This window comes from Diuraphis noxia, unplaced genomic scaffold (assembly GCF_037042655.1).
Source record: "Diuraphis noxia isolate RWA-SAM2 unplaced genomic scaffold, SU_Dnox_SAM2 contig0004, whole genome shotgun sequence".
Lineage (NCBI taxonomy): Eukaryota > Metazoa > Arthropoda > Insecta > Hemiptera > Aphididae > Diuraphis > Diuraphis noxia.
The window spans coordinates 15,707,394-15,732,743 of record NW_028301714.1 but is presented as its reverse complement, the minus strand read 5'-3'; the positions used below and the strand labels follow the sequence as shown (position 1 = coordinate 15,732,743).

The window sequence follows — 25,350 nt, the reverse complement described above, 5'->3', positions numbered from 1 at the left end:
GTACATTAAAAAAGTATAACCAAAGTGGTATTTAAATAATAATGTGTAACAGAAATGATAATCCGTATTGAGTTTGAAGAATAATAATTAATTGAAATATGTTCTCTACGTAAATCATTAGCGTTTATTAATGCTTTATGTGCTTATATTAGAGTCATATAAAAATGAAGAAATTACCGTTTATAATTACGTAAATATTATTTAAAAATAATTTTTCAGAGATAAATTTGATCCACCTGCAAACATATGTGGTATCGTAATTCGTAATCATACAAGTATAAAAGTAAAAAAACAAACATAAATGCAGTCGTATAATACCTATATTAATATGCTTCAGTTATGATGTACTTACGAACGTTAATGTATGTCACGCAAAATCGTTCAAATTTATCAAACATTCAAAATAATATATTCCTGCAGATATAGATTAACAGTTCGTATAGAATTTTATACAGTATACTATTGTGTTGTAGTTGGTTCGCTTCTATGTAGTGATATGGTAAGTTTTACATTTTTTCTGTGATAGCTAGCCAATAAGTATAAATTATATTATAATTTATTAACTATTCAGTATTCTACATATTTTATTATTTTTAATTTGATTCTTACAATCGTGTTGAAATATTAACAGGAGAATATTTAAAACATTATAATTTATAATAAAAAATTATCTCTAATGTCAATCTTGCACCTAGGATTTCGAATAGTTATAAATAAAGCCAATAGTATTCATAGTGTAAGAATTGAATTAGTTTTAACAACTTGATTGAACAATTAGGAATTATATAAAGTTGATATTACATTTCAGCGTTTATAATGAAATGGGTGGCATATAAATAAATTTTATACGTGCATTATACATTTATACAATACACTAACACAGTAGGTATATACAAAACTTTACTTTGTAAATAAATGGTTTAGTGCACCATGCTTTAAGTATTAATTAATTAACTATATACTAAAACACGTTTTTGATTATAAAAAAACATACTTGGATATTATTTTTCCTGTGTGAGTTTTATTTAATTATTATAATAAGGTGGTAATTAGGAAAACGATTCAACCGCAGTGTTGTCCCTGTATTACACTATTACACACGCATATCATACTTCAAACCGGATTCATAATACAGTTTATTTATAGTTAATATTGGAGAAATTTTGCATAAAACCAAATTTTTAGAGGAGTATTTAAGCTGCAGTTCCCAAGTGATGATTTTTTTTTGATTTTTAATACAGTGACACGTTCAAAATAAATGTAGAAAATGTATACTATGTATACTAATACGAACAAATACGAGTAGTTCTACAAAAATAATATTATTTCTTATGAGAAAGTCCAGTGAATTAGGTGACCGATTGGTGTTTCACTGTTTCAGTAATCGCAACGAAGATCACCGAAATGTATTGGTTTATTTATAAAAAAATTTATACAAAAACAGTGAAAAACCCACAACCACAGTTATTATACTTTCTATGTATTAAACTAACACTCGGTTTATTAAACTCAATTGATGTGAATATATGGTATCAACATCAACTATCATTATATTTTATTATAATTTGATAATTTTACAATGTTTCTCAGTTGAAGGAAAAAGGTCAAAAAAAAAAAAGATTTTCAATCCGATATTCCTCAAGAAATTATTATTCAGCCTAATAAAGAAAGTAAGAATAACCATAGAAAGTGTCATCAATGGGTGGCTCCTTTTATCAAATTATTTTCCTGTGAATGTACTCTTAGCACATATTCTTATTGTATTAATGATACAGATTGTTTGTTAATTCTAAAAATAAAAATAATAAAAAAAGCCTAATACAGAAATTACAGCAAAAAATTGTTTTAAGAGAGATATTATATTTACTTGCCGTATAGATGTTATTATAACCGATTTGACGCACCGTTTTGAAGCACATCAAAAAATGTGTAACTGGTTTTCTCCAATTTTATGCTATATGAAATCATCGTAGAAAAATGATAGAAATATATTTTAATGACATATCGCCTATAACCATGTCAGTTAAGTTATTTTATTTAAAAAATTACAAAAATTAGTTTTTTAAACCGATATTCCCGACAACTTCTAAACTATTGATTGAATTAATTTACGCAAAGAAATTAAAAACAATTTTTATAAATACTTCTGTTCTTCTAAGAATTTTTTGTACCCTACTAATCTCCGCTTTTGAAACAAAGAGACTCTAAGTAAATTAGGAAAACGAGTTAAAACTTGGCAGAGGCCTTCAACCGGACAAAAATGACTTAATTCCCTGGGAATATTTTTAGATGAAAATCAACTTGTATCAAAAATTAACTTCGATGATAATATATACATGACTACAAAAAAAAATCAAGAAAAAAAATTAAAATAAGTTAAAATTAACTGATATTTGTTTGGCACTTATATTATAGGTCTATATATAATGTGCGCAGATATATTATGAATATAAATATTGTTCATTTAATTTAAATATTTATACTAAATAAAAAAATACTTTTTAATAATTTAATGATTTTTATGCAGTGAATTTAATATAAGAAAAATATAATGGTATTTATAACTCATTTCATAGTAGTTTATATTTGCTGAAATTTTAAATAAATGTTCACCTAGTAAAGAAGTTGTAAAACTGGTATTTAGTTTATTATATTATAAACCTAAATAAATTAAAATGGGATTATGTTATAACTACTTATTATAAATACAATGGTGGCTCCATTTTTTTACAATATCCTGATCAAAAAGTTGATGTGGGGGGGGACTGCAGGTATAGATTAACAGTTCATTAGGTTTTGTGACAGTCTACAATTATTGTGCTGTAGTTTGTTTGCGTCAATGTAGTGATCATGGTAAGTTTCATATTTTTTCCATGATAACTAACCAATAGTATCTATACATATCATATTATAATTTATTGACTATTCTACGTGTTTTATTAATTTTAATTTGATTTTTATAACCGTGTTGAAATATTAACATCAGAATATTTAAAACATCATAATAATACATTATCTCTGATGTCAATCTTGCACCTTGGATTTCGAACGCTTCAACCGTAGTGTTATCTCTGTCTTACACATGCATATGATGGCAAGACTTCGAACAGGATTCATACGAAAGTTTATTTATAATTAATATTGGAGATAATTTACATATGATCTAATTTTTGTAGGAGTATTTAAACTGCAGTGTCCAAGTGATGAATTTTTTTCACATTTTTAGTTGATAATTTTTTCAAATACTTATTTAATTAACTTGTTTTAAAACTATAAAAAAAATCTTTGCTCGAACACACTTTATATTCTTCTTCATACAAATTCAATAATATCTATGTAAATTTGTTTTAATATTAGGTAACCACAAATAAACTGTAGAAAGAAATCCAATTTATAGATTTTATGTATTTCGTATCATGTGTGTGTAAGTGACAATGACAGTCCATGTGGGTATAGCGTCAACTTTTTTTTTTTATCGTTTATTTAAATATACACAATCTGTAAATGTTGTTTTACAATAAGTACATGTGATGGAGGTGACATGGCTTGAGTGTCTGGAGATAAGAAGCCGCCCATTGGAAACACTTAAGGTTAGGATTTTAGGCAAGGATTTTAATTTGCTAGTAAGAGAGGGCGGAATTACAAAATTAAGGGGAGGTAGGGGTATATAAAATTTTAGATTAAGCGTCATCTTAAAATATTTTTACTGTACCTATAGGTTGAGCATTATAATATACAACATACAATATTAATTGCAACAAATTTATATATTTTATAATCATACAAAACTTGAAGGACTGTTTTATTGTGTTAAATTATTGGAGGGGTAGAAGGGCGTCACCTCATCTAGTAATCACCAACACATTTTTAGATACAACAAGTGAAACATATTTTGTACTAAAATTATTAAATTAAAATTATAATTTTAGCCGATAAACGTTTGGGTGCACTCGCTGCTGTGTATGTACCTATTATATAATGAACAATGTACAATAATGGAAAGAAACCGTGTCACTCCAATATAATATATAGGTAATATAGGTACGTCACGTGCTGAGGTAATATTAATTAGGTTACTGCCCGCGAAATCCCACTGAACAACATAAAAAAAATACTGTAGATTATACACCAGCTGCGCTTATAAAAAAACTCCGACAACAGCTCGCTGTTAGCGTTTTATATTATATACACATATTGTCGTCAGGGGGAAGAAATATTAAAAATTGTGTCATGTATGTGTGTATATATATATATATTAATATTATATAATAGGTATACATTAGTATCATCTGTTTGGGTAATCGATTTTCTAGCGCACGAGTGGAAAATAAAAAACTTCCGCTCGCCAAAATCGCATCCAGCTGACTATATAAGCTAAAAGGGGTGATAATATATATATATATATATATATGTATATCATACAATAATACTACCTATACGGCTAAATTTGCAATATCGTCGGATAATAGAGGGATGTAGTCAATACGGGGATAGAGAAACAAAAGGGAAAAAATTTAAGTCACCTACGTTATGGTTCATATTATTCATTTATATAATATACATACCTAAATCTAATATAAAATATACGCGGGCCGGTTTAAAGTTATATAATATAATGTTATGTACTTTGCATAATATACTGGACGAGAGAAAATCAGTGGTAAGGCGTGGCGCATCGGTGGCACAAAGATTTGTCGCCGCCGACACCATCGCTGAAAATTCGATATATCGTAGGGCGGGGACCGGTCGGGTGAACGCGGATGATGGAAACACTTCTTATCCTAGAGAAAGAGAGAAAATGGTGAAGATGCGGAGAAAGTGTGTGAGAAAAAGAGAGAAAGAGAGAGAAATGGAACGAGAGGGATGATGAGAAAGAAGAGGGCGCATGCGATTTTTCGTTTACCCCCCCCCCCCCACACCGGGTTTCGGATAAACTCGGAGTGCGTTTGCCCGTCGCCGCCGACACCAACGCCGCCGCCGCGTGAGCGTTATTTCGCCCGCCACGATTACGAACGCTCGTGCAGTCGTCATCATGCAGCATCTCCGAGACCCGACGAAAGACCATCACAGTACGTGAACATTGCACACACTCTATCGTGATATTCTTATATCTGTAGGACAACACTTTGGTCCAGCACCGAGGAAACAAATTCATATATTATAATAATATTATCGTACATATTTTATTATTATATTATTATCACAATATTATTGTCGTAATTGTTATTGCACCATTCAAAAACGTATGTATTTATAGTTTTGATTTGACTGTATAAAAATTTCCGTTGAGATTCACATGCAATATATCGCAGAGAGAGAGAGAAAGAGAGAGAGAGAGAGAGAGATAAAAGAGATATTTTGATGTAAATAATTGTTACAGTACAATCAGTTCGTCATATTCGAAAATAGAAACAGATTGATCATTGACACGGTTTTCACGGTTTTGGAAACGTGCATATATACATATTATATTATATTACATAAAAAGTATTTTGATTTAATCGTTAGAGTGAACATTTCGTACCACACAATATATTATATAATATCTATCATGGACGGTAAAATATCATCGGTGTTTGAAAAATACTTTTCGCCTTCACCGCTGGTGAACCAAATAAGGAATTTTGTCGTGAGTACTTTTAAATGATAATATTAAGTATTATAATATATAGGTACTCGTATGTGTCTAATATGATATGAATTATAGTTATATTTATTAATTTAACGATCAAGTTGTATTACTGTTTAAAATTTACAACGACTGTACGGTAAAAAAAGATTTAGATAAGTTGGTTTGTATCGCATATATATATATATATATATATATATATATATTTATAGTTTAAGAGTGCCTACTCTTAAACGTATAATCATGATCATACAATAGGTTTTGGATGCCTAAAATGTAATTAGAACAATTTATTAACTTAAATTTAAATTATTTTTTATGTTTGTTGTACGTATTTTAATAGGGACGACTCTAGACAAATTATATACATAGGCAAAATCAAAATTTTCCACGCTTCTGTTTTTTGTAGTCTAAGTATCAAAATATTATCTTAAATACGGCCCTGCCTATCACCGAAGAAATGCCGCCTCTTACATAATGCCACCCCAAGCATATAGGCCTGTGTTGCCTGTGCCTTTCGCAAGCCTGCGTATTTAATACAGTTTTTCCAAATTTTATTCTTTGCAAAATTTTTGTTGAATATCCTTTAAAAAGTTTAATAGTTATAAATATAAAGGAGGATAACTATTCCATCAAATTCTAAATTGATTTATCTACGTTTCATATAATAATACGAGTACCTATATAATAAACGAAAATGTATTTTCATTACTGTATCAAAAAAGAATTTTTAAGGTACGTTTATAAGTGGGTTTCATACAATATAATACATCTTCCACATTATACAATAAACTAACCTCTAAAATGTTAAAGTTGAACATTAAACTATAATATATAACAATATATGTGAAATATTGCTTAAGACTAAAATTTAAACAATAATCGTTCAAGATAAAATAAACGAAAACCTACAAAAAAAAATATTTTAAAATATTGATGACAAAATAAATAAATAAAATTCATTGGACAACTATAATAGATGTATAATTATTTGTATCCATATAACTATGTTGAAAAGTGCAGTATACCTACACTAAATTTTAATATTCAAGTTTTAACTTTCTAAAACAATATTATTATGTATTGTGAGTCGTGACAGAATGTTAATATTGAATATTAGTGTTAATTTTCAAAACTAACGAAGATTTATTTATATTTAAAAAACTAAATTCATAAATCACAATTCTATCTTAATTTAATAGTATGTTCAAATTTTAAAAATAATATTAAGAAAGAAATTATAATTTGTTTATCTGAGTAAATGTTTAAACAGTTTAAGTCTAATGTTGTAGTTGTATGAAATAAATAAATTGTTATACAGTTTTAAATTGACCCTTTTCTTTCCAGCACATTAATTCTCATATATTCTTCGTGGTTGTATTCTATATTTATTATATATTGAGTATTTTTTTAATTTTTTTTAATGGTGTTTTGAGTACCTATTTTTTGGTACTTATGTAAACTTGTTCTCAAACTTTAATAACGTTATATATAGGTACTTACTTGTTCAAGTGATAACAGTCATTTAAAAAGCTTGAATTATTTATTATAATATTATTGCTGTATAGTAAAATATAGTAGCACTAAGCAGAATCGGATAAACAAAAAATAAAATATATTCCTTTATCGTTATGTTATATGATTTTCTACAACATTTATATTAAAATATGTAAAGGTATGTCATACATGACATAACAAAGCATTATTAAAGGATAAAAGGGAGGTTATAATGCTTGGCGAATCACCGCTTACATACAATGATATACGAGGATTGAATTTAACATAATTAAACGTTAATTTAATATTAATAATAATCTATACGATGATTGTAAAATAATGCTGTTAATCAATTTTAAATTTTAACGCAATCAAAAACGACATTATACTTATACATATTTTTCGCATAATTAACATACGAGAATACAATATGATACACGGTTTTGCAAAAATAACTTGAGTTTAAGTACATTTGTACAACTGGGTTATTCTGTTTTTGATATAATGATTAATGAGAGCTAGAATAAATGAGAATATTAATTGGTACTTAGTATAATACATTTCGTATTTATTTTTTCACTATTTAACTATAAATTTGCGAGTTGAAAAATTAAATATATCACAAATTTATCAAAAAATTCAGAATTTAATATGTTCATAAAAATAAAAGTGTAACTTAATGTATAGCGTTCAATGTTCAATGCAAAAATTAAATATTTTTAAGAATTTGTCAAGATATGGCTAGACTTCAGAGTTTATGGAAGCTATGACTATAGGTAAAGTTAATTGACACTATTGTAAAGATCAAAGAAAATATGTCAGAAACATAACAGTATCATTATTGTTTTACCCATTTAATCTTAAACGCAACGAATTAAACATATTATATTGGTATACTTATTGTTTAAGAATGAAAAATAATATTTAATATATTTTTTAATAATTTATAATCAATGTTCTAATTGTATAACCTACGTTCAATAAAAATAATAATGAATTTTTTGAAATTTATTGAAACATTATGTTATTTACTATTAAACGTAACTGTATTATAATTTTAACCACAATTATGTATATTAGTTGCAACATTTTTAATTCGTCACCCATCACACAGTAAATTATTTGTAACAAATATATAATATGGTTAAGGTACAAGTCATATCTTATATATCAGTAATATTATTATTATGTTTTAATAAGTATTTTAGATAGTCGTGTTTTACGATACCTTTGAAAATTTAGTTTGTTTTATTGTATGATATATAATAATATATAATATAGAATCGGCAAATAGACGAACAAACACCACAAAACGTAAGCACTCAACCAACCACGGTAGCAAAACATCACAGTAATAATGTAGTGAACAACACCACTCCGAAACCCTCAAGCAACGAAAAACCAACGGATATCCAAGTACATCCACAACCCGCTCAGCCCGCCGATAGAAACTTAGTGCACGTTACTAAAGCACAGATGAAAGGTGACACACGCTATATAGAACAAAACAATTGCAATTAAAATTATATGGTTTGAAGACGAATACTCGAAAAATAGTACACGAAACGAATATTGTTCTTACTTATTAATCGTATATAAATTTAAATAATAACTATGTGCTTTATATATCATATGTATATAAATAGCACAAGCCAATTTTCATAATATAAACTCACCTAATTTAATCGTTCAGTCAATATTCAAGACTTATGATTGTAGATACCTATAAAGAAATAACAAACTCAATTTCAAATTAATCTTTGATATGTTTCAAGTTAATCCTTGATATGTCAGTAAACCATTTAAAAATTAAAATAATAGCAAGATTAAACCTTAATTTATGGGTAATTTAACTAATAACTAATTAGAAAAAACATATTTCGTGGTAAACATAGATAGATAATCCTTCCGAAGTCACGCATATCTGAATAAATGGACAATAATAGGTATATTGTTAATCGTTATGTAGGTACTTATTTTTAATGAAATATTTTGCTGTCAAGACTAACTATTCATTTTTAAATTTTAAATTACAGAATCTAAAATATCGAGTGATTAAAATAAATATTCTTTTTGTACATTTTTCGAGTGTTTTATTTTTAGCAATCTAACAAATGATATTAATATTCAACATAAACAATTAGAGACTAATGGGTTCACCATTTTCGTTATAGAATTTCAAGAAGCGTTTAGATTATTTGATAAAGACGGTGACGGCAGTATCACTAAAGAGGAATTGGGTCGAGTTATGAGGAGTCTTGGGCAGTTCGCTAGAGAAGAAGAATTGGAGACCATGTTACAAGAAGTCGACATTGATGGTATATATTATGAATTAATTTTATAAGGGTATATCTTAGAAAAAAATATGTGCCAAACTTTTTGAACAATCAAATCAAACTGAATTTGAATAACACCACGCTAGGCATGATCTTTAACTCTGTAGGATTATATGATTAATTATAATGTTGTAATATATCAACATAATATAATATTACATGTTTTATGTTTACATTATAAATTATAGGTACATTCAACATAGACTCGATAATCTTGAGCAGAATAGAATAAATGTTAATTTTATATATTAATATCACGTTATCCATTAATTTTTGGTATAAATTTATATGATTTCTGGCAATTATTTAAACTATAATGTAATAATTTAATTTTAAACGTGTGACGTTCGTGTTAGATATACCTAAAATGTTTCCAATTCTTATAGTCTTTAACAAAAACCATTATTAAGCGGTAAAAAAATATAATCAAACGTTTAATGAAATGGATCAATGTTCTACTATGTCTTAATATAGGCGATGGAGCGTTCAGTTTTCAAGAGTTTGTAGAAATCGTGTACAATATGGGTGGTACAGCAGAAAAGACAGCGGACCAAGAAGAAAAAGAACTCCGAGACGCATTTAGGGTACGTTAAAATATCATACATTATTATTGTTTAGTTTATTGAGTTTATTAAAACAGCAAACTACTGTGAATTTCCATTGATTGAATTATACTATTGCATTGAACATATAAAATATAGTTTTTCACTTCTAGATATTATACGAACATAATAAATAATATTTTTTTTTAGTTTTGAACTAGGTATGCCTATTTTAAACCTTTTTACATATCATATTTATTTATTACCAACATATTATGTATAATGTATATACTGCTTTAACAAAATGTATACTGAGCTTAACTACCTATATAGTATCTTTATTGTGCTTTAATTTAATTTAATTTGTACTCTACTATTGCATAAATGTTGAGCCGTATTAGTTGTCACTAAAAGCTATTAAATATATATATATATATATATATATATTATTAATATTCGTGATTTGATCTTCGTGTTTCCTCATACAATCGTATTATGTAATGGTATTCATTTAAGTATGGAGGAAAATAAAACCATACAATGTATGTATGTCATGTCTACTAAACTTTTATATTCAATTTGAAAAGCCTTTAAAAAATTAGTAGGGATATAAAAGATAAACTGTTCGTTACACTTACAGCATTTGTGTATGTATAACGATCAACGTTTCCTATGCACTATACATTATGACAAAAGGTAGGTATAAATATATATATATAATGGTTTTATAGCCATTAGCCTATATACATATATAGGAGTATAAAATAATAATACAATATATAACACTATTTTATTTATGAGGTCTTTGGTTTAACGTCCCAAGGGTAAATAAATGTATACATTAAAGTTCACAACAATACAACTTTTGGCTTTTGACTTGGAATAGGTCATATAAAATATTCAGCACACTCTAAACCACTACTGCGATAACTACACGTCTGCCACAACTGAAACGAATATATTTAATGCCTATACCTACATCATGAACTGCTGAGATAGAATTATTAATCCGCAGAACAATAATATATCTCGAAGAAATAATATAATATGTTCGTCAAGACGTCAACTATAACCAGCTTTAGGTACCTATAATAATTAATTTATGTGATTGAAAAGTTGTTCATAATATTCATACTACATTACGTGACTATATGTGCATAACATAATTCGTATTATCCACAGACTGCAAAAATAATCCGTTTATTATTTTGCTAATAATCACTGTATGAAATACAAAACTATTGTAATAAAATATGACACTTTAATATTCGATTACCGTAACCCTGTCTGAGTAATTATATTTACGCTATTCCAAAGTAGATATTTGAATAATTATTATTATTAACGTTGTGTACCTAGTACCTACCTACATATTATGTAGGTGGTATAGAATTAACAAAACTAATTGTTTTATGCCCTTTGTTTATTGTTAATTTTTAATAATTAGAAATGAATGCAAATCTCAAAATATAAAAACGTGTAGCACAATATTTAGTTAATAGTATAAAAAAAACCACATAATCGTGAAAAGAATTTCAATTCTGTTTTACATTATCTAGTTAGCTCGGTTAGGTTAGGTTAAACTATATAGGTAGTTAGATTGCATCGGTGAAAATAATAGAAATGAAATAATTATATCAAATGCGTAGATATTTAAAATCCGTTTTATGACTAAATTTATGTTAAAATTACAAAATCAAACATTGAACCCTTGACCCTTCAACATTTCACATTTTATAGGTAAAATTAGTTGTATTCGTAAGCCATGTTGTAAAGAGTAAATGGTGTGCATATTTTAGGCAATAATTAAATAAAAGTAAAATTAAATTGCTTTATTATGAAAATTCTTATTAACTCTATGGATACGTTAGTAGGTACCTACGTCACGCAAATGGTATTTTATACAATCTTAAAGTACGTTTTAGTTTACCCAACTTTGTGTAAACATTTTATTCTAATCAGAAATTCATTTTTTCAGCGTTCACTTTATTAAGCATTTATAATGTTTATTATATAATACAAAATATATAGGTAGGTACAAAAAGTTTTGTTATTTACATGTCAAACACCTTCAAACGCTTTATAAAGTATGACATTAAGGTTTACATAAATTTATATAACTATTAAGTACTTATATGTATATAATACATTATATTATTAACAAACAGTGAATTCAAACTTTTAAAATACATAACGGGTTTAAAATAAAAGTGAATAAAGATTTTTATATGTCTGTTAAAAAACAATTTAAAATTTAACGATTTTTTTTTAAATATGTGTTGGAAAGTTTTCTTTCGTCCCAGCTATATGAGAAAAATAACAGAAAAATATTCATTAATAAGCTTGCCGTCTGTTTAAGTTTTTTTCAAATTAGAAATATTATGATTAATTCAAAAATCTAAAATAAGTTTATATAATGGCCAGTATTTTATTTCTACACCAAACATTTACATATTTTAGTTACCTATAAGAATGGTGAAATAGGAAAATGAAATTTTTTAAATAGTGAAAATTAAAATCATAACTTATTATTTTTAATAAGTTTTTATTTTATTATTATTTTATTGGGCTATTAACATAATATTATATATGTTTAGAAGGATAAATCGTGTTATTCTTAATTGTTTTTTTTATACATAAAATATTGTGGTGGCTTGCAGATTTGAAATGTCAAGGGTATAATCACAAATCAAAGGTGAACTAAAAAGCTTGATAATTCAGTGTTATTAGTTGTTCTTACAGAAATTAAAAAATAGGTATGGAAAAAATGTAGGTGGTATTTTTTAAATGTAAATGTCGTCAAATTCCGAAAACTGAAAACTATTCTTTAGTTTTAACTGCATACATTTTTATACCATAGAGTCTAAAATTGAATTTATAGTTCCTTGTAAATTGTACTCACTAGAAACAGTAGAAACGATTTTTAATTAAAATTATTTATATTTTATACTACGAACCAATTCTCACCGTTCTTCGCTGATATATTAGTATTGACTTATATGCTAATTATAATGCTATGTTCTTACAACAATTAGTTCAACCTGCCAGCACCCTACCTTGTAACTAAAAGAAAGGGTACCACACGATTGCGTACGATGTATCTTTTTGAGAACACGATTGCGTACGTTAACACGATTGCGTACGTTAAACCATTAACTTTAATATTTACCCCAAAAGTCAAACGATTGCGTACGATTTACTGTGCAACGTTGCCAAATTTATGTTTTTATTTTTGATCAGTAAAATTTAAATTTTATGACTTAAGCTATGGTACCACTTAAAAATCTCAATTTTCGACAAATATGTTATAATATAGTATACAAAATAAAATAATTAAAAATAATAAAATGTTTAAATAATATAGTAAAAAATGTTATACTTGGTACCACTTAAAAATCTCAATTTTCGACAAATATGTTATAATATAGTATACAAAATAAAATAATTAAAAATAATAAAATGTTTAAATAATATAGTAAAAAATGTTATACTTGGTACCACTTAAAAATCTCAATTTTCGACAAATATGTTATAATATAGTATACAAAATAAAATAATTAAAAATAATATAATAAAAAATGTTATACCTTGGTACAACTTAAATAACAAATTTTTGATAAATATGTTATAATATTTCTATGAATTTTGTACTTGTTATATTCTTTCATGGCTTATTTTATACGAATTAAATCAGCATTTTCCATTTTTTTAATCCGACCTTTAAATACTGATTGAATTTTCGTACATGTTTCCACTTGCGTTTCTTTTAGAATTGAAAGAACTACATAAACAGAAGGATGGGAGCTATGAAATTGAGCGTTGTAAGTTCGATGAAAACTTTCAGATCCATTTGTCGTACTTAAAAAAGATAAAAATAAATACAAAATAATAGTTATTATAGCAATTATATAGTTGAATATTTACCGGGGATTTTCGGATGGCTCTTGTGCCCAAATTTCTGGTGGAAATAAACAACCATTCTCCACGTATGTATTTAAAATATAGTCAGAAAACAAACATCCAATATTTAAATCGGGACAAATTGATATGAGTTCACCAAACGCATTTTGGATATCTTGAAAAGGTAAAAATGGTAATCCAAAAAAAAGTTTTAACCATTTTCCCAAATCGGAGTTTTTAGTGTAGGCCAAACGAAGTTCTTTTTCAGAATTAATCTACAAATAACCCAAATGTATTGATTAACTATTGACTTTAATTTATTTAATTTAATAAACTCACTTTGCGCCACCAAGACTGTCCTAAGTGAAATCGACATGCATCTATTTCGATGTTAGGGAAAACTTCTTTTGCCGCTTCATGGGCACCGATTTCAAAATCCAAATGTAGTTTAAGAACCAATAAATTTTTAAAAACAATTTTTTCGCATAGTTCTTGTAAAAACAACCACATGTCTGCGTACATTTTTTTTGATTTATTTGGTAATAAAAAGTATACCACTGGTACATAAAACCCATTTTTATAACCATTTATTGTGTATAGTTGGGTAAAAAATGTTGGTGCATAATTGAAAGTACCATCAGCGAAAAATTCACATATTAGAATTTATTTTTAGGGCCACGCGCTCTATATGTTTCTTAATAAGTATAAGAAAATGGCAACAGTGCTTCAAAGTTGCAGATAAAAATCGTACGCAATCGTGAACATTTAATGTTCACGATTGCGTATGTCGATACAGACCGTACGCAATCGTGTTTTACCGAAAAGAAAATACATTTTTTTTTAGAGGGAAACCCACGGCAACAAACCATTAGGCAAGAGGTGGTACGGGTAGAGGGTTATTTTTGTATATTTTTGTTAGTAGGATTTTTTAGTTGGTTGGGTTGTAACACACCTGGTATGTGATATGTGTGACAATATGTTGCTAAAAATCTCGGGTGGTCACCCATCCGGGAGCTAGCAACTGCGGCCGATACTTACGCTCAGTGCGTTTTCGCAGATAAGCGTACGACCGCGTCTCACCAGGCCACTAATAAATATTCTTGGAAATAGATGCATACATATCGTATCCGTACAAAATCGTTTTTCATATCTAAGCTGGCAACTGGTAAATAAATATACCTAAAATATAGCCATAAGTTAAATTATTGAATTAAAATTTGCCCCATTCATTACAGCAAGTACCTATAAGTCAATGACGAGATGAACTCGAAATAAATTATGCAGCAGATCGACTACCTCACGGTTTTTATTTATTATTTTTATACCTAGAAAAATAATGCTATAATAAGAGATAAACTGATAACCTATTCATCATTAGTGTTACGCCAGAACTAGCGATTCAAAGTTCGTTAACAATACAAATATATATGTATATGTATAAAAATGAACTATTTCTATAAATACTATTCAAAGTTCATAAATTAAAAGTATTTTTGAAAATCTGTGATTGCATGTTAGGAAATCAATTATTTATATAAATTTCCTATTATAGGTGCTAAATGAAACGTATGATCAACAATTTTTTTTCATTATTTAATCCTATCTAAATTGTAGGAACATCGTACATAATCATAATATTCTATTGTCATATTGACGTGATATTGTGTTGTAATATATATATATTATTTGTTACTTATAGTACTTCGAAACATATTGCACAGTGGTAGTGCGATATGCTACATAAGTATACTATAATTTATAATTATTCAAAGTAGTGCACTACCTATTAGCTATTCATTTAATGTAAGACATAAGTATATATGTATATACTCCACCGTACGTCTGTATTGTGTAATGCGTAGATCAGTATTTTGAATATTATTTTGATAGACATGAGAGCCATGAGACATGCTATAACATAAGACTGTTAATTATTTTTAATACTATTAGTACATAAAAAAAAAATTTCAGTAGATATCTATGTTTAAGGGAATCGGTAGCGGATAATTTTGAAGGAGTTCGAATTAAGGAATTTTCAAATTGCTTGTTTGCGGCAATTTTAAATGTTTGCGTAGCAAGTGATCATTATTAGTGTATATAATGAGTGTGTTAGACGTTAATGTGTATACGAGAAATACCATAGCGCTCCCACATATACATGTACAACTCACCAATTCGGCGTTGCACGCGTGAACGGTACCTAAATGATTTATGCTCAATTGTGTGCTCTTTTTGTGCATCATATTAATCGACCTAATAATGCAATTATATTTTAGAAAACTTATCCGAGTTCCTTGTATTTACTTGAGATCGGACAGTCCACAATTTGAGATTTCTGATTTTAATCCCGAAAAATCAACGTTTGCAAATTCAGAAATTTCAAAATATTCAAACCAAATTTATATTTATAGGGGGTGAAATTGGGAAAAACGGACTGATCGATCTCATGTAGACACGATACAAAATCCAAATCAGTTTTAAAAAGTATCGCCCCATTACTAGGTCAATCAGTATAATATTCAAAATATTGGTATTTTTTGGCTAAAATAACTGTCCACCAACGATCCCCTTAATACAATTTTGTCAAGTTGATAAATCAAATCCTATACTAGCATTAAACATTTATAATTTAAATAAACCCTCGTCTATCCAAAAAAAACTGTAATTTAATATTTAATTATTCGTGAAATATTGAAAATATTATACTTAAATTAATTGCCACGCCCTAATCCAATCTTTTCTTCATATTTCATCTGATCATCTCTGCGGCTTCGTGTCGCGATAGTGCAGACCTAGTGTTCAACAAACTTCTTAACGGTAACCTCAATATTCTTGATTTATTATTAGTTATTACCTTATTAGTATCTGTCTCTTTCCCAATCTTATTTTAAAATCCACTAACTCGTTAGTCGTTACTCTACAAAATGTTATACCGGATTAACCAAACTTAGTCTCATATTACTCCACTTGTCTGTACTTCTGTAGCTTGTTAAATTTTACTGATTTACTTAAAAGTTATAATATAATTTTATTGTTTGATTAAGAAATCAATGCCCCTCGGGATGTCTAATTATTAAATAAATAAATAATATTTACCTTTACTTTTATTATTATTTTGTAGGGTAACGTATGTTTAACCTTAAACGTTTATGTAATATAAATATATAATACTGACACACCACATACGACATAATACTTATTGTAATACAAATCGGTATCTAGTAGTAGTACAATGTCCAATAATACATATTGTGTAGGTAACTTAGTGTTGCAGTAGCAACCAATACCTACCTACTCAATAGTAGGCATATAGACACGAGAAGATTATTTTACTTTTCTTACATGAAAATTCAGTTGTATAATATACAGTCAATACGTATGTTGATTGTCTCCCCCCCCAAAAAAAAAAAATCATAAAAAATACATACTGGATCGAATTAATGTGGTTTCAGGTATTTGACAAACACAACAGAGGATATATAAGTGCGTCAGACTTGAGAGCTGTCCTTCAATGTTTGGGTGAAGATTTGTCAGAAGAAGAAAGTAAGTTTATGAAACGTTGAAAAAAAGTAGCATTTTCTTGTTAAAAATATTACGGGATTTGTAAAAATAATTTTTTCTCTTGCTGTATCTAATCTATAGTCGAGGATATGATCAAGGAAGTAGACGTAGACGGAGATGGAAGAATTGATTTTTACGGTAAGTACCTACCGTAAACGTAGAATATGTCAATTATTTTGTTGGCTTTCTAAATAATCATAATGATATAACACAATAAAAACGAATTCTCACAATCGCGCCACTTTTTCATACATATGATTGGTAGATATAGCATGAGTATATGACATTATGACTAGGTATATCGTGTAGGTACCTGCTATATATAGTATATAGATAAGGTACCTATAACAGAAAGACCAGACACATTTTTTTATTTATTATAAATATATAAATTACTGACTCGAGTGCTACAAGTAAATATTATGATATTATATAAAATTTTTATTTTTTAGTAATGCAAATTATAATAGTTAGCTAATTTGTAAATCTGTACTTTAGAAAACATTTATCTAAAATTAATAAGTGGTTTATTTTTTATGATATTTTAAAACGTCAATATTTTTGAAAAAACTTTCATTCATTTGAAAAGTCATAACTTTAAAAATAATTATTAAGATTTTAACAACTATTTAAAATAAATATATTATATGTGTAACATTGTAGGTAACACAAGCGTCTGTTAATAATATTAAATTGAAATTAAATTAAAAAAACTTTGATTAGAACAAGTTTTTTTCATTTGTTAACTCTGTTTAATGTATTAGTTATGTTCATAGATTATAGGTAGGTACCTAGTACCTACTACATATAACTACTATAATTATTATAATACCTACTATTAGTCTGTGCTTTAATCTAGTGTTAATAATTATCTGATTGGTATAGACCTATGTTTATTCGTTTAGGTATTGATCTCTTCCAGGATCTAAGTAATGAATTTTTTAACATCATTGTTCGTCATTTATCAATATTTTGTCATTTTGTGCTTGAATATTATATTATATGGTGAAACTCATGCATTAAACTACATTTACGACTATTGGCTGTATTTTAAATTAAAGTAATATTTGTATGCAAATATAATAAGATAGGTAGACACATAGGTCTTAAAGTTTATACTGGTATTATATATATTGTGTTCAGGATTCAAGATTTTAAAGCCCATTTATAATACTAATAATTTATTTTTGCCATTGGTTTATTGTGTTTCTTATACATACCATTTGGAATTTTGATCATTTCCTATTTCGTTCTTAAATGCAACAGCGAGAGTGATACATTTACAGTATCTTAAATATAAAATATTCATTGTTTTTATACTTTTTCAGTTTTTAACTTTATGATAGAGATTAAGCTTAATTGTATAGTTGTTTGTTTTATCAATGATTTATTTATTTTATGTTTAATTGAATAGTATTTTATAAGTATAAGTAATATATAACTGTAGATAAGTAATGTAGATCAGTAGTTTGAGTTCTAGGATTAATGCATATTTTAATACAAAAATACACTTTCTAACTTAAGTTCTGACTTCATATACATACAAAAAATGTGGTAAATAGGTACAATTATTTTTATTCAATATGGATTCAAATACTTTTAATGCCAAATCATATCAATAAAAATATTAGAAGTAACCCATCAATAAATGTTAATATTTAAAATTTGGTTTTAATTTTGTGTGCCATCTCAACCATAATATCATTTATATATAAAAAAAATTCTGTAATAGATAAACAAGTTGTTGTTAATAATTGTATGTACTTATCACTTATAGGGGGCTACATAAGGAATTCAGGAAGATATTATGAGCCTTTAAAAGGCGACGTACAGTAGAATCTCAGCAATTCAAAACATAGCAGACCTTCCTAATGCCGAAATACTGAGATTCTACTGTATATAATAATTTACTTTACTAAACAGAACAAAGTTAAGGTAAAATCAAAAATTAACTAAAAACCTCTGAACTCAACATAAAAAAAAAAAATATTTTTTTTGCGGGCCATTCACTTGCCTGCATCATTGGCACTGAATGTAAAATCTGACAAGAGGAGAATTAATGTAAAACTTTATACAATTTGCTCTAATTCGATGAATAAATACATTTTAGAAATTTAGAAACCATAAAGTTTATTTTAAGGAAAGATATCAGCTTATACTTCATATTTAAAAAAACTTCTTTAATATCTAAATTCAAGTATATACAATAAATAAGTTTTTAATATCATAATCAATTCAATTCGCAAAATTAGAATGTTGAAAAAATATGTATAAAATTATTTAAATCCATTAGTAATAATTCTTAATTTTCAAAAATCTTTATTGTGTTTTTAGAATTTGTAAATGCCCTTGGAGAACCAGGTGATGATTATGATGAAAACGATGAAGACGAAGAAGATATTTATCCTCAAATGGATATTCAAACTTAACTTTTAAACAATATGTTTTAGTATAATAAATCCAGTTAAAAATTGAATTGTCAAAATTGATAAATATAGCACACATTTAATATTACGAACAATATTTTTTGTAAACTTGTTAAAATGTTAAGAACTTACCCATTTTGTAATTTCTATCAGGAATAAACACACCAACTGTTTTTATTTTGCCAACTAATGATCTCTAATAAGTAAATCATACTCTAATATAATATAATTGTACTGCTGTAGTATTTGTTAAGTAATTTATGTCATTTCCAATGTCTAATGTATAAATTAATCATTCAATGGTACAATCAATAATTAAATTTAAGACCCAATAATTTATTAAAAACATATATCATTAAACTTACTTTGTGTATAAATTTTAGTCAAAAAAAAATTCAGTTATATGTTATAAGTTATTATAACTATTTATTTAAGAAACTATAAAATATTTTTGTTTATTATTATAGTGTGTGTATCTATTTACTTCCATTGAAAGGTATTTATAAATAGAAAATATTAAGGTAACTTAATTAAAACAATAATTATAAACAAGTTTTTTTACTTTAAAAAAATTACATCATTATATTGTCAGTATTTTTTCAAATACAATTAATTCATATTTGTGAAATTTTCCATTCCTCCTTTATGCTTTGTGAACTAAAATTAAATACATTAAGAACCAGATTACATTTAAAGGAAATAGTCGGCTGCGTGTTTTTTTGTTGGCATTCCTCGGTTTTCTTGTGGTGCTGCCTCAAATATTGTAAAATCTCTTTGGAGTGTTTCACTAAGTTCCAGTATTGCCGCAACGTTGCCACATCTAATAGTATTAACGATTAAATAACAGCATTAATAAATAAATAATGTATACATTTTTAGAGTAATATTTACCTATAGCAATAGTTGGGTGCTGACCAAACAGTAAGTACAGTTTCATCAAAATGCCATTTATATCCTTCCATGACTAGTTGATGAGCTCGACAAATAATATCTATATCATTTGTAGTATTAAACTGGGAGACAACATCTGAACCAAATAGGTATCCAGCACCTCGAGGGCTCACACCCCATCCCTGAGTATCTGAAATAATTGTGTATGTTTAAAATTGATTTCTTTTATTGACAACTGTTGATTATTAAAAATTAGAAATACTCACTTTCAGGATCAGACCATAATAAATCACACATAGGTCCATCATGGGGAACTTCTTGTTTTCTATCAATAGTTCTAATTTGATCCAATGTTTGAATTGAAGGTGACAATCCACCGTGCACACAGAATATCTAATTATGATAAAAAATTACTATAAATACTGATTCAAAAAATGAACAAATCAACATACTTTTCCATCAATAATAGCAGATAAGCTCAGGTAATCAAAAATTTCAGTACAATAACGCCATACAGCAACACTATTGTATTTTCGTAGACATTCATCATAAAAACCATAAACTTGAGTTATTTGTCGTGATTCGTGGTTACCACGTATTAAGGTTATTCGATCGGGATATCTTACCTGCAAAAAAATGGCATTACAATATTGTATAAAACTTGAATATATTTCACTTGATAAATTTAAGTAGTAAAGAAAGAATTTGATTGTTAAGTGACAGTAATTATACTTTTATTTAAATTATTTTTTTTAATTATTGACTTACTTTAAGTATCTTTTTACTCCAAATAACTTATGAAATAATATACCTTAAGTGTTAATAAAATAAACATAACTAAATTAAATTTAAATAAAAGAATGAATATCAAGTGATAAATAAATCTTTAAACATATACATTTGTTAAGATCAGTGGCGTAACTATGGGGTAGCGGTCGTGACCCGAAACATTTTTATGGGGTCGCAAGAGTATCATTTTGCTACCACAAAATTATTTATTAATTTAATAAAAAAATCCGCGTCAGTGTGCATTTACTATTTATTTATTTTTAAAAAGTTATCAAGAAAAAAATACGTTATTTGTGAATTTTCATGTTATAAAACTGTAAGTATAATGATTATTTTAAGATAATTTAGGAGGAAGTTATGCGTATAAGTGGTACTCACCCATTATGCTTATTGGAGAAAGTGAAGCATTTAAAAGTGTTCGCTACCCCAAACATTTGCTGCTAGTTACGCCACTGGTTAAGATTGTAATTACTGAAAAGGCTCTCACACTATCAAGTGTTATTTCTATCTTACAAATATACAATAAACCAAATTTGTGTTCAAAAGAATCAATTTTTTGCTGTGCATTTTAATATAAAAGTAAATTGATCTATTATAAAATTAAAATGTGTCAATATTTATTAGGGTAGTGGTTTTCAACCTTATTAAACTGAGAAACCTATTTTAATTTTCAAGCAATAGTTTTTAAAAACTATACTGTTTGATAAAAAAATCTATGTTTTTAATAATATGTAACATAAAGGGTACATTTTTGATTAATTTGTATTATCGATTATTATTAATATGTTCGTTGTATTTGCATTACACAGTTTAATTTAATAAAGTAAATTTTTGTTACTTATAATAATACCTAAATTGAGAGTATCAATTTTGAAGTTCATATACTCCAAGTTTTGTCATTCTGATCTACAGCATCTTAGAGTGTTGATTGAAATTCAAAATTTAAACTAGTTATAATAATATAAATATTTTTATAGATATAAAATACTGTAATAATAAAATGTTAATAAAATCCTACAAGATGCACCTATACATGTTTTATATTTGATGATTGACTTTCTTTTAGATTCACTATAATATTGAAACTAAAATCACTAAAACATTTTGCTAAACAATAATTTAACACATACATTTGTAAGGGGACAATTTGTTCTAATGCTGCGTTTTCTTTTACATTTGATAAATAACTTTTTGAAATTTGTAATATATCTGTTAATTACTACAGAAATTTAAATGTTTTAGGTTAAAATCTGTTACAAAAATTTCAACTAATAATACAATAACAACATTTTCATATGGTCCAGATACACTATCACTCAAATGTATACATTTTTTTTTTTTTTATAGATGATGTATCATGTAAATCCTACATTTAAAAAATCAATATCTTTTTAATAAAAATTACAAAATAGTAAGATCAAATAAATAGTTTGTCACCTATTATAAAGACATGTATGCTGTGTCACCTCGTGTGTCACTTATACTCTTTTGAAATTGATACAACCAATAATGTGCTAAATCTTATCATAATAATTAATCATAAATACAAGAAAAATTTATATATACTTTTAAAGCAAGTAGGAGTAAAAATGTCTCAACACTAAAGAATCCTCGATCGACAAAATCACCCATGAATAAATAATTTCTTTCAGGAACATCTCCTCCGACTTTAAACAATTCTTTTAAGTCATAGAACTGCCCATGGATATCACCACATACCTGCAACATTATTATATATAAATATATATATTTTTGTGACACCTAAAATTGCAAATTTGGATTAAGCTTAGATCTACCAAATATCATTAAGTTAAAATTAGTGTTGTGAAAAAGAAAAATGGATGGTGACAATTAATTTATTTAAAATTCTAAGATCTAAAATAACTTGAAACGTGATACCATTCATATGGAGGTAACCAAATAAGAAGTGGTTCGCATTAAAACAGAGATAAATTCATATAATTCTAAAACCATAACTGTACAATTTAGTAAAAATATGAATATAATCATTTGATTAATAAATGTGTACATTTATGTATTCAAGCATCACCTGTAAAATTGTACTTACAGTGACAGGAGAGTCAACACGCTGTACATTGCTCTCTTCGATGAGTATTTCACGAGCTTTGGCGCACAACGCTTTCACTTCATGCTCTTGGATGATTTCACAGCGCTTGAGTTGTTCAATCTGTCGATCCAAGTCACTGTTGGAATCGTACATCTTGGACATTTGGGACAAAGGCACGGGGAATGATTGCTGTCAATAGTTCAGACTACATACACACCTGCAGCTGAGACCGTAATTATGAGCGCTCTCAGTCGGAGCCCTGTCGGACACGGATCGCTGATAAGATTCTAACCCACGAATTAGGTACCTATCCCAACGGCTCCTGCGGGACGCGATTCCTGTCCGGTGGCGGGGCCGACTGACGCGGTCTAACGGCTCAGTTGACAGTGATGTTGCAGGTCATTGTTATAACAAACTGATTTAAAAGAAAGTATGACAAATTACGAATTACGGATGTTGAACACGGATGGAGTCGTATCGAAGATGAGAAACCAAAAAAAGCTTTAAAAGCCAAAAGCGGATGGCAGACCGCAACCCGAAACTGCGAAAAAACCAAAAAAAGGTATGTGAAATTATCGGATGTCGGGATGTTTAGTGTTTACACATTACACGCCGATTGCGGCAACTAACCGCGACGGATTATGCGCATGCGCCAACTATGCACCAGTTTTGCCACAACGGTTGTTACAAAATATCCCATGTTTTACAACAAGCGTTCACGCCAAATTTACCGCGCCAATGATTGGCTGGAAACTAAAAACCGGTTTTATTCGATTTTTTCAAATTGTATTAATTATGGTCTAATTCTATGCCCTATGGGTATTAATTAAGTCTTATATAGTCGACGTGTCGGTTTGGATCATGAATGGGCCCCTGGTTAACTAATTTCGATTTCGAATAGGCCTCCTACAAACAGTACAAACTTAATTTTAACTTAAACAAAAAAAAATTTAATTGTCATAGTGTCATTTAATAAAATATTAAAACTATTTTATACATAATTAAAAAAATTAGGTCGTTTTTTCAACTCTTTGTCAATATAATATTATAAATATAAAAATGTAAACCAACATTGTTACTGAACAATTTTACAAATACAATCAAAAATTTGAATTAAAAATTAACATTAAATTATTAAAAAAGTAATTTTTTTAATTCATTGCATGACGATCCTAACATATCAATAACTTTATCTTTGTTTATACTTTGAATGATATCATCTTCAACAAATAGACCAGTTAAAGGATCCAAATATTGCTGGCTTAATGAAGATTTATGTTTGGTTTTTAAAATTTTTTGTTTTGAAAACACTCGTTCACACTTAACTTGTGCGCATGGAAGTATAAGAACATATTTTAATGCTATATACAGTGTGTATTGAATAAGCCCATTTTAGTGATTAGTTTCAAAAGAATTTGAAATATTTTGGTAAACAGTTATTACAATTTTGTTCAATGCTTACATATTTATTAGAGTTGTATTACCCAATTAGAATTTTAAAAACATGCATATTTTTTATTACGTTTACAATTGGCTATGGGCCACTATAATATAGAAAAATATCGAAGAGCTCCCGGCGATCGCCGGGTACCCGGGTGGGCCAGACCGACACTGGTCTTGTATAAAAGCTAAATTTAATATAAATTTTTTAGTATAAGGTTAGAACTGCACAAGTCTCCAAAAAAATTATAATTTCACGCGCTAATAAAAT

At 27.5% G+C, this 25,350-nt stretch overlaps 3 protein-coding genes across 5 annotated transcripts; 1 reads left to right on the top strand and 2 right to left on the bottom strand.

Moving 5' to 3' along the window:
• Positions 1-340: 340 nt before the first annotated feature.
• On the top strand, positions 341-20,068 carry LOC107163385 (neo-calmodulin-like). Of its 3 annotated transcripts, XM_089227905.1 has the most exons (8): positions 4,959-5,069; positions 5,509-5,629; positions 8,408-8,609; positions 9,301-9,444; positions 9,937-10,046; positions 17,357-17,447; positions 17,547-17,603; positions 19,800-20,068. In XM_089227905.1, exons 2-8 carry the CDS (start codon positions 5,552-5,554, stop codon positions 19,892-19,894), a joined length of 777 nt encoding a protein of 258 aa, XP_089084031.1. In that variant the 5' UTR covers positions 4,959-5,069; positions 5,509-5,551; the 3' UTR covers positions 19,895-20,068. The 3 variants fall into 3 exon arrangements, with proteins under 3 accessions (XP_015366273.1, XP_015366275.1, XP_089084031.1); XM_015510787.2 differs by lacking the exons at positions 4,959-5,069; positions 5,509-5,629 and adding an exon at positions 341-499; XM_015510789.2 differs by lacking the exons at positions 4,959-5,069; positions 5,509-5,629 and adding an exon at positions 2,806-2,853.
• Positions 13,714-14,558, bottom strand: LOC149055757 (uncharacterized; the record flags this gene model as incomplete). The annotated part of the gene is made up of 2 exons (XM_089225551.1): positions 13,714-14,179; positions 14,244-14,558. Coding segments are annotated over 2 exons (570 nt in total), but the record flags the coding sequence as incomplete, so codon positions are not given.
• Positions 20,069-20,433: 365 nt separating the features above from the next.
• On the bottom strand, positions 20,434-24,253 carry Pp4-19C (protein phosphatase 19C). The gene is made up of 6 exons (XM_015510786.2): positions 23,640-24,253; positions 23,138-23,290; positions 21,235-21,408; positions 21,049-21,175; positions 20,783-20,972; positions 20,434-20,711 (listed from the first exon to the last, which is right to left on the bottom strand). The coding sequence occupies exons 1-6, from the start codon at positions 23,799-23,801 to the stop codon at positions 20,582-20,584; spliced, it is 936 nt and encodes a 311-aa protein (XP_015366272.1). The 5' UTR covers positions 23,802-24,253; the 3' UTR covers positions 20,434-20,581.
• Between the last annotated feature and the right edge of the window lie 1,097 nt (positions 24,254-25,350).

What these genes read in the sequence shown, in the direction of transcription:
- LOC107163385 (XM_015510787.2), top strand. Translation starts at nt 365, where the DNA reads ATGTCACGCAAAATCGTTCAAATTTATCAAACATTCAAAATAATATAT. An exon ending in AACTCCGAGACGCATTTAGG is followed by an intron (nt 10,047 to 17,356) that starts GTACGTTAAAAT and finishes ATGTGGTTTCAG; the next exon opens with GTATTTGACAAACACAACAG. An exon ending in TGGAAGAATTGATTTTTACG is followed by an intron (nt 17,604 to 19,799) that starts GTAAGTACCTAC and finishes TTGTGTTTTTAG; the next exon opens with AATTTGTAAATGCCCTTGGA.
- Pp4-19C (XM_015510786.2), bottom strand. Translation starts at nt 23,801, where the DNA reads ATGTCCAAGATGTACGATTCCAACAGTGACTTGGATCGACAGATTGAA. An exon ending in CTGCTATTATTGATGGAAAA is followed by an intron (nt 21,176 to 21,234) that starts GTATGTTGATTT and finishes TATCATAATTAG; the next exon opens with ATATTCTGTGTGCACGGTGG. An exon ending in GCACCCAACTATTGCTATAG is followed by an intron (nt 20,712 to 20,782) that starts GTAAATATTACT and finishes TAATACTATTAG; the next exon opens with ATGTGGCAACGTTGCGGCAA.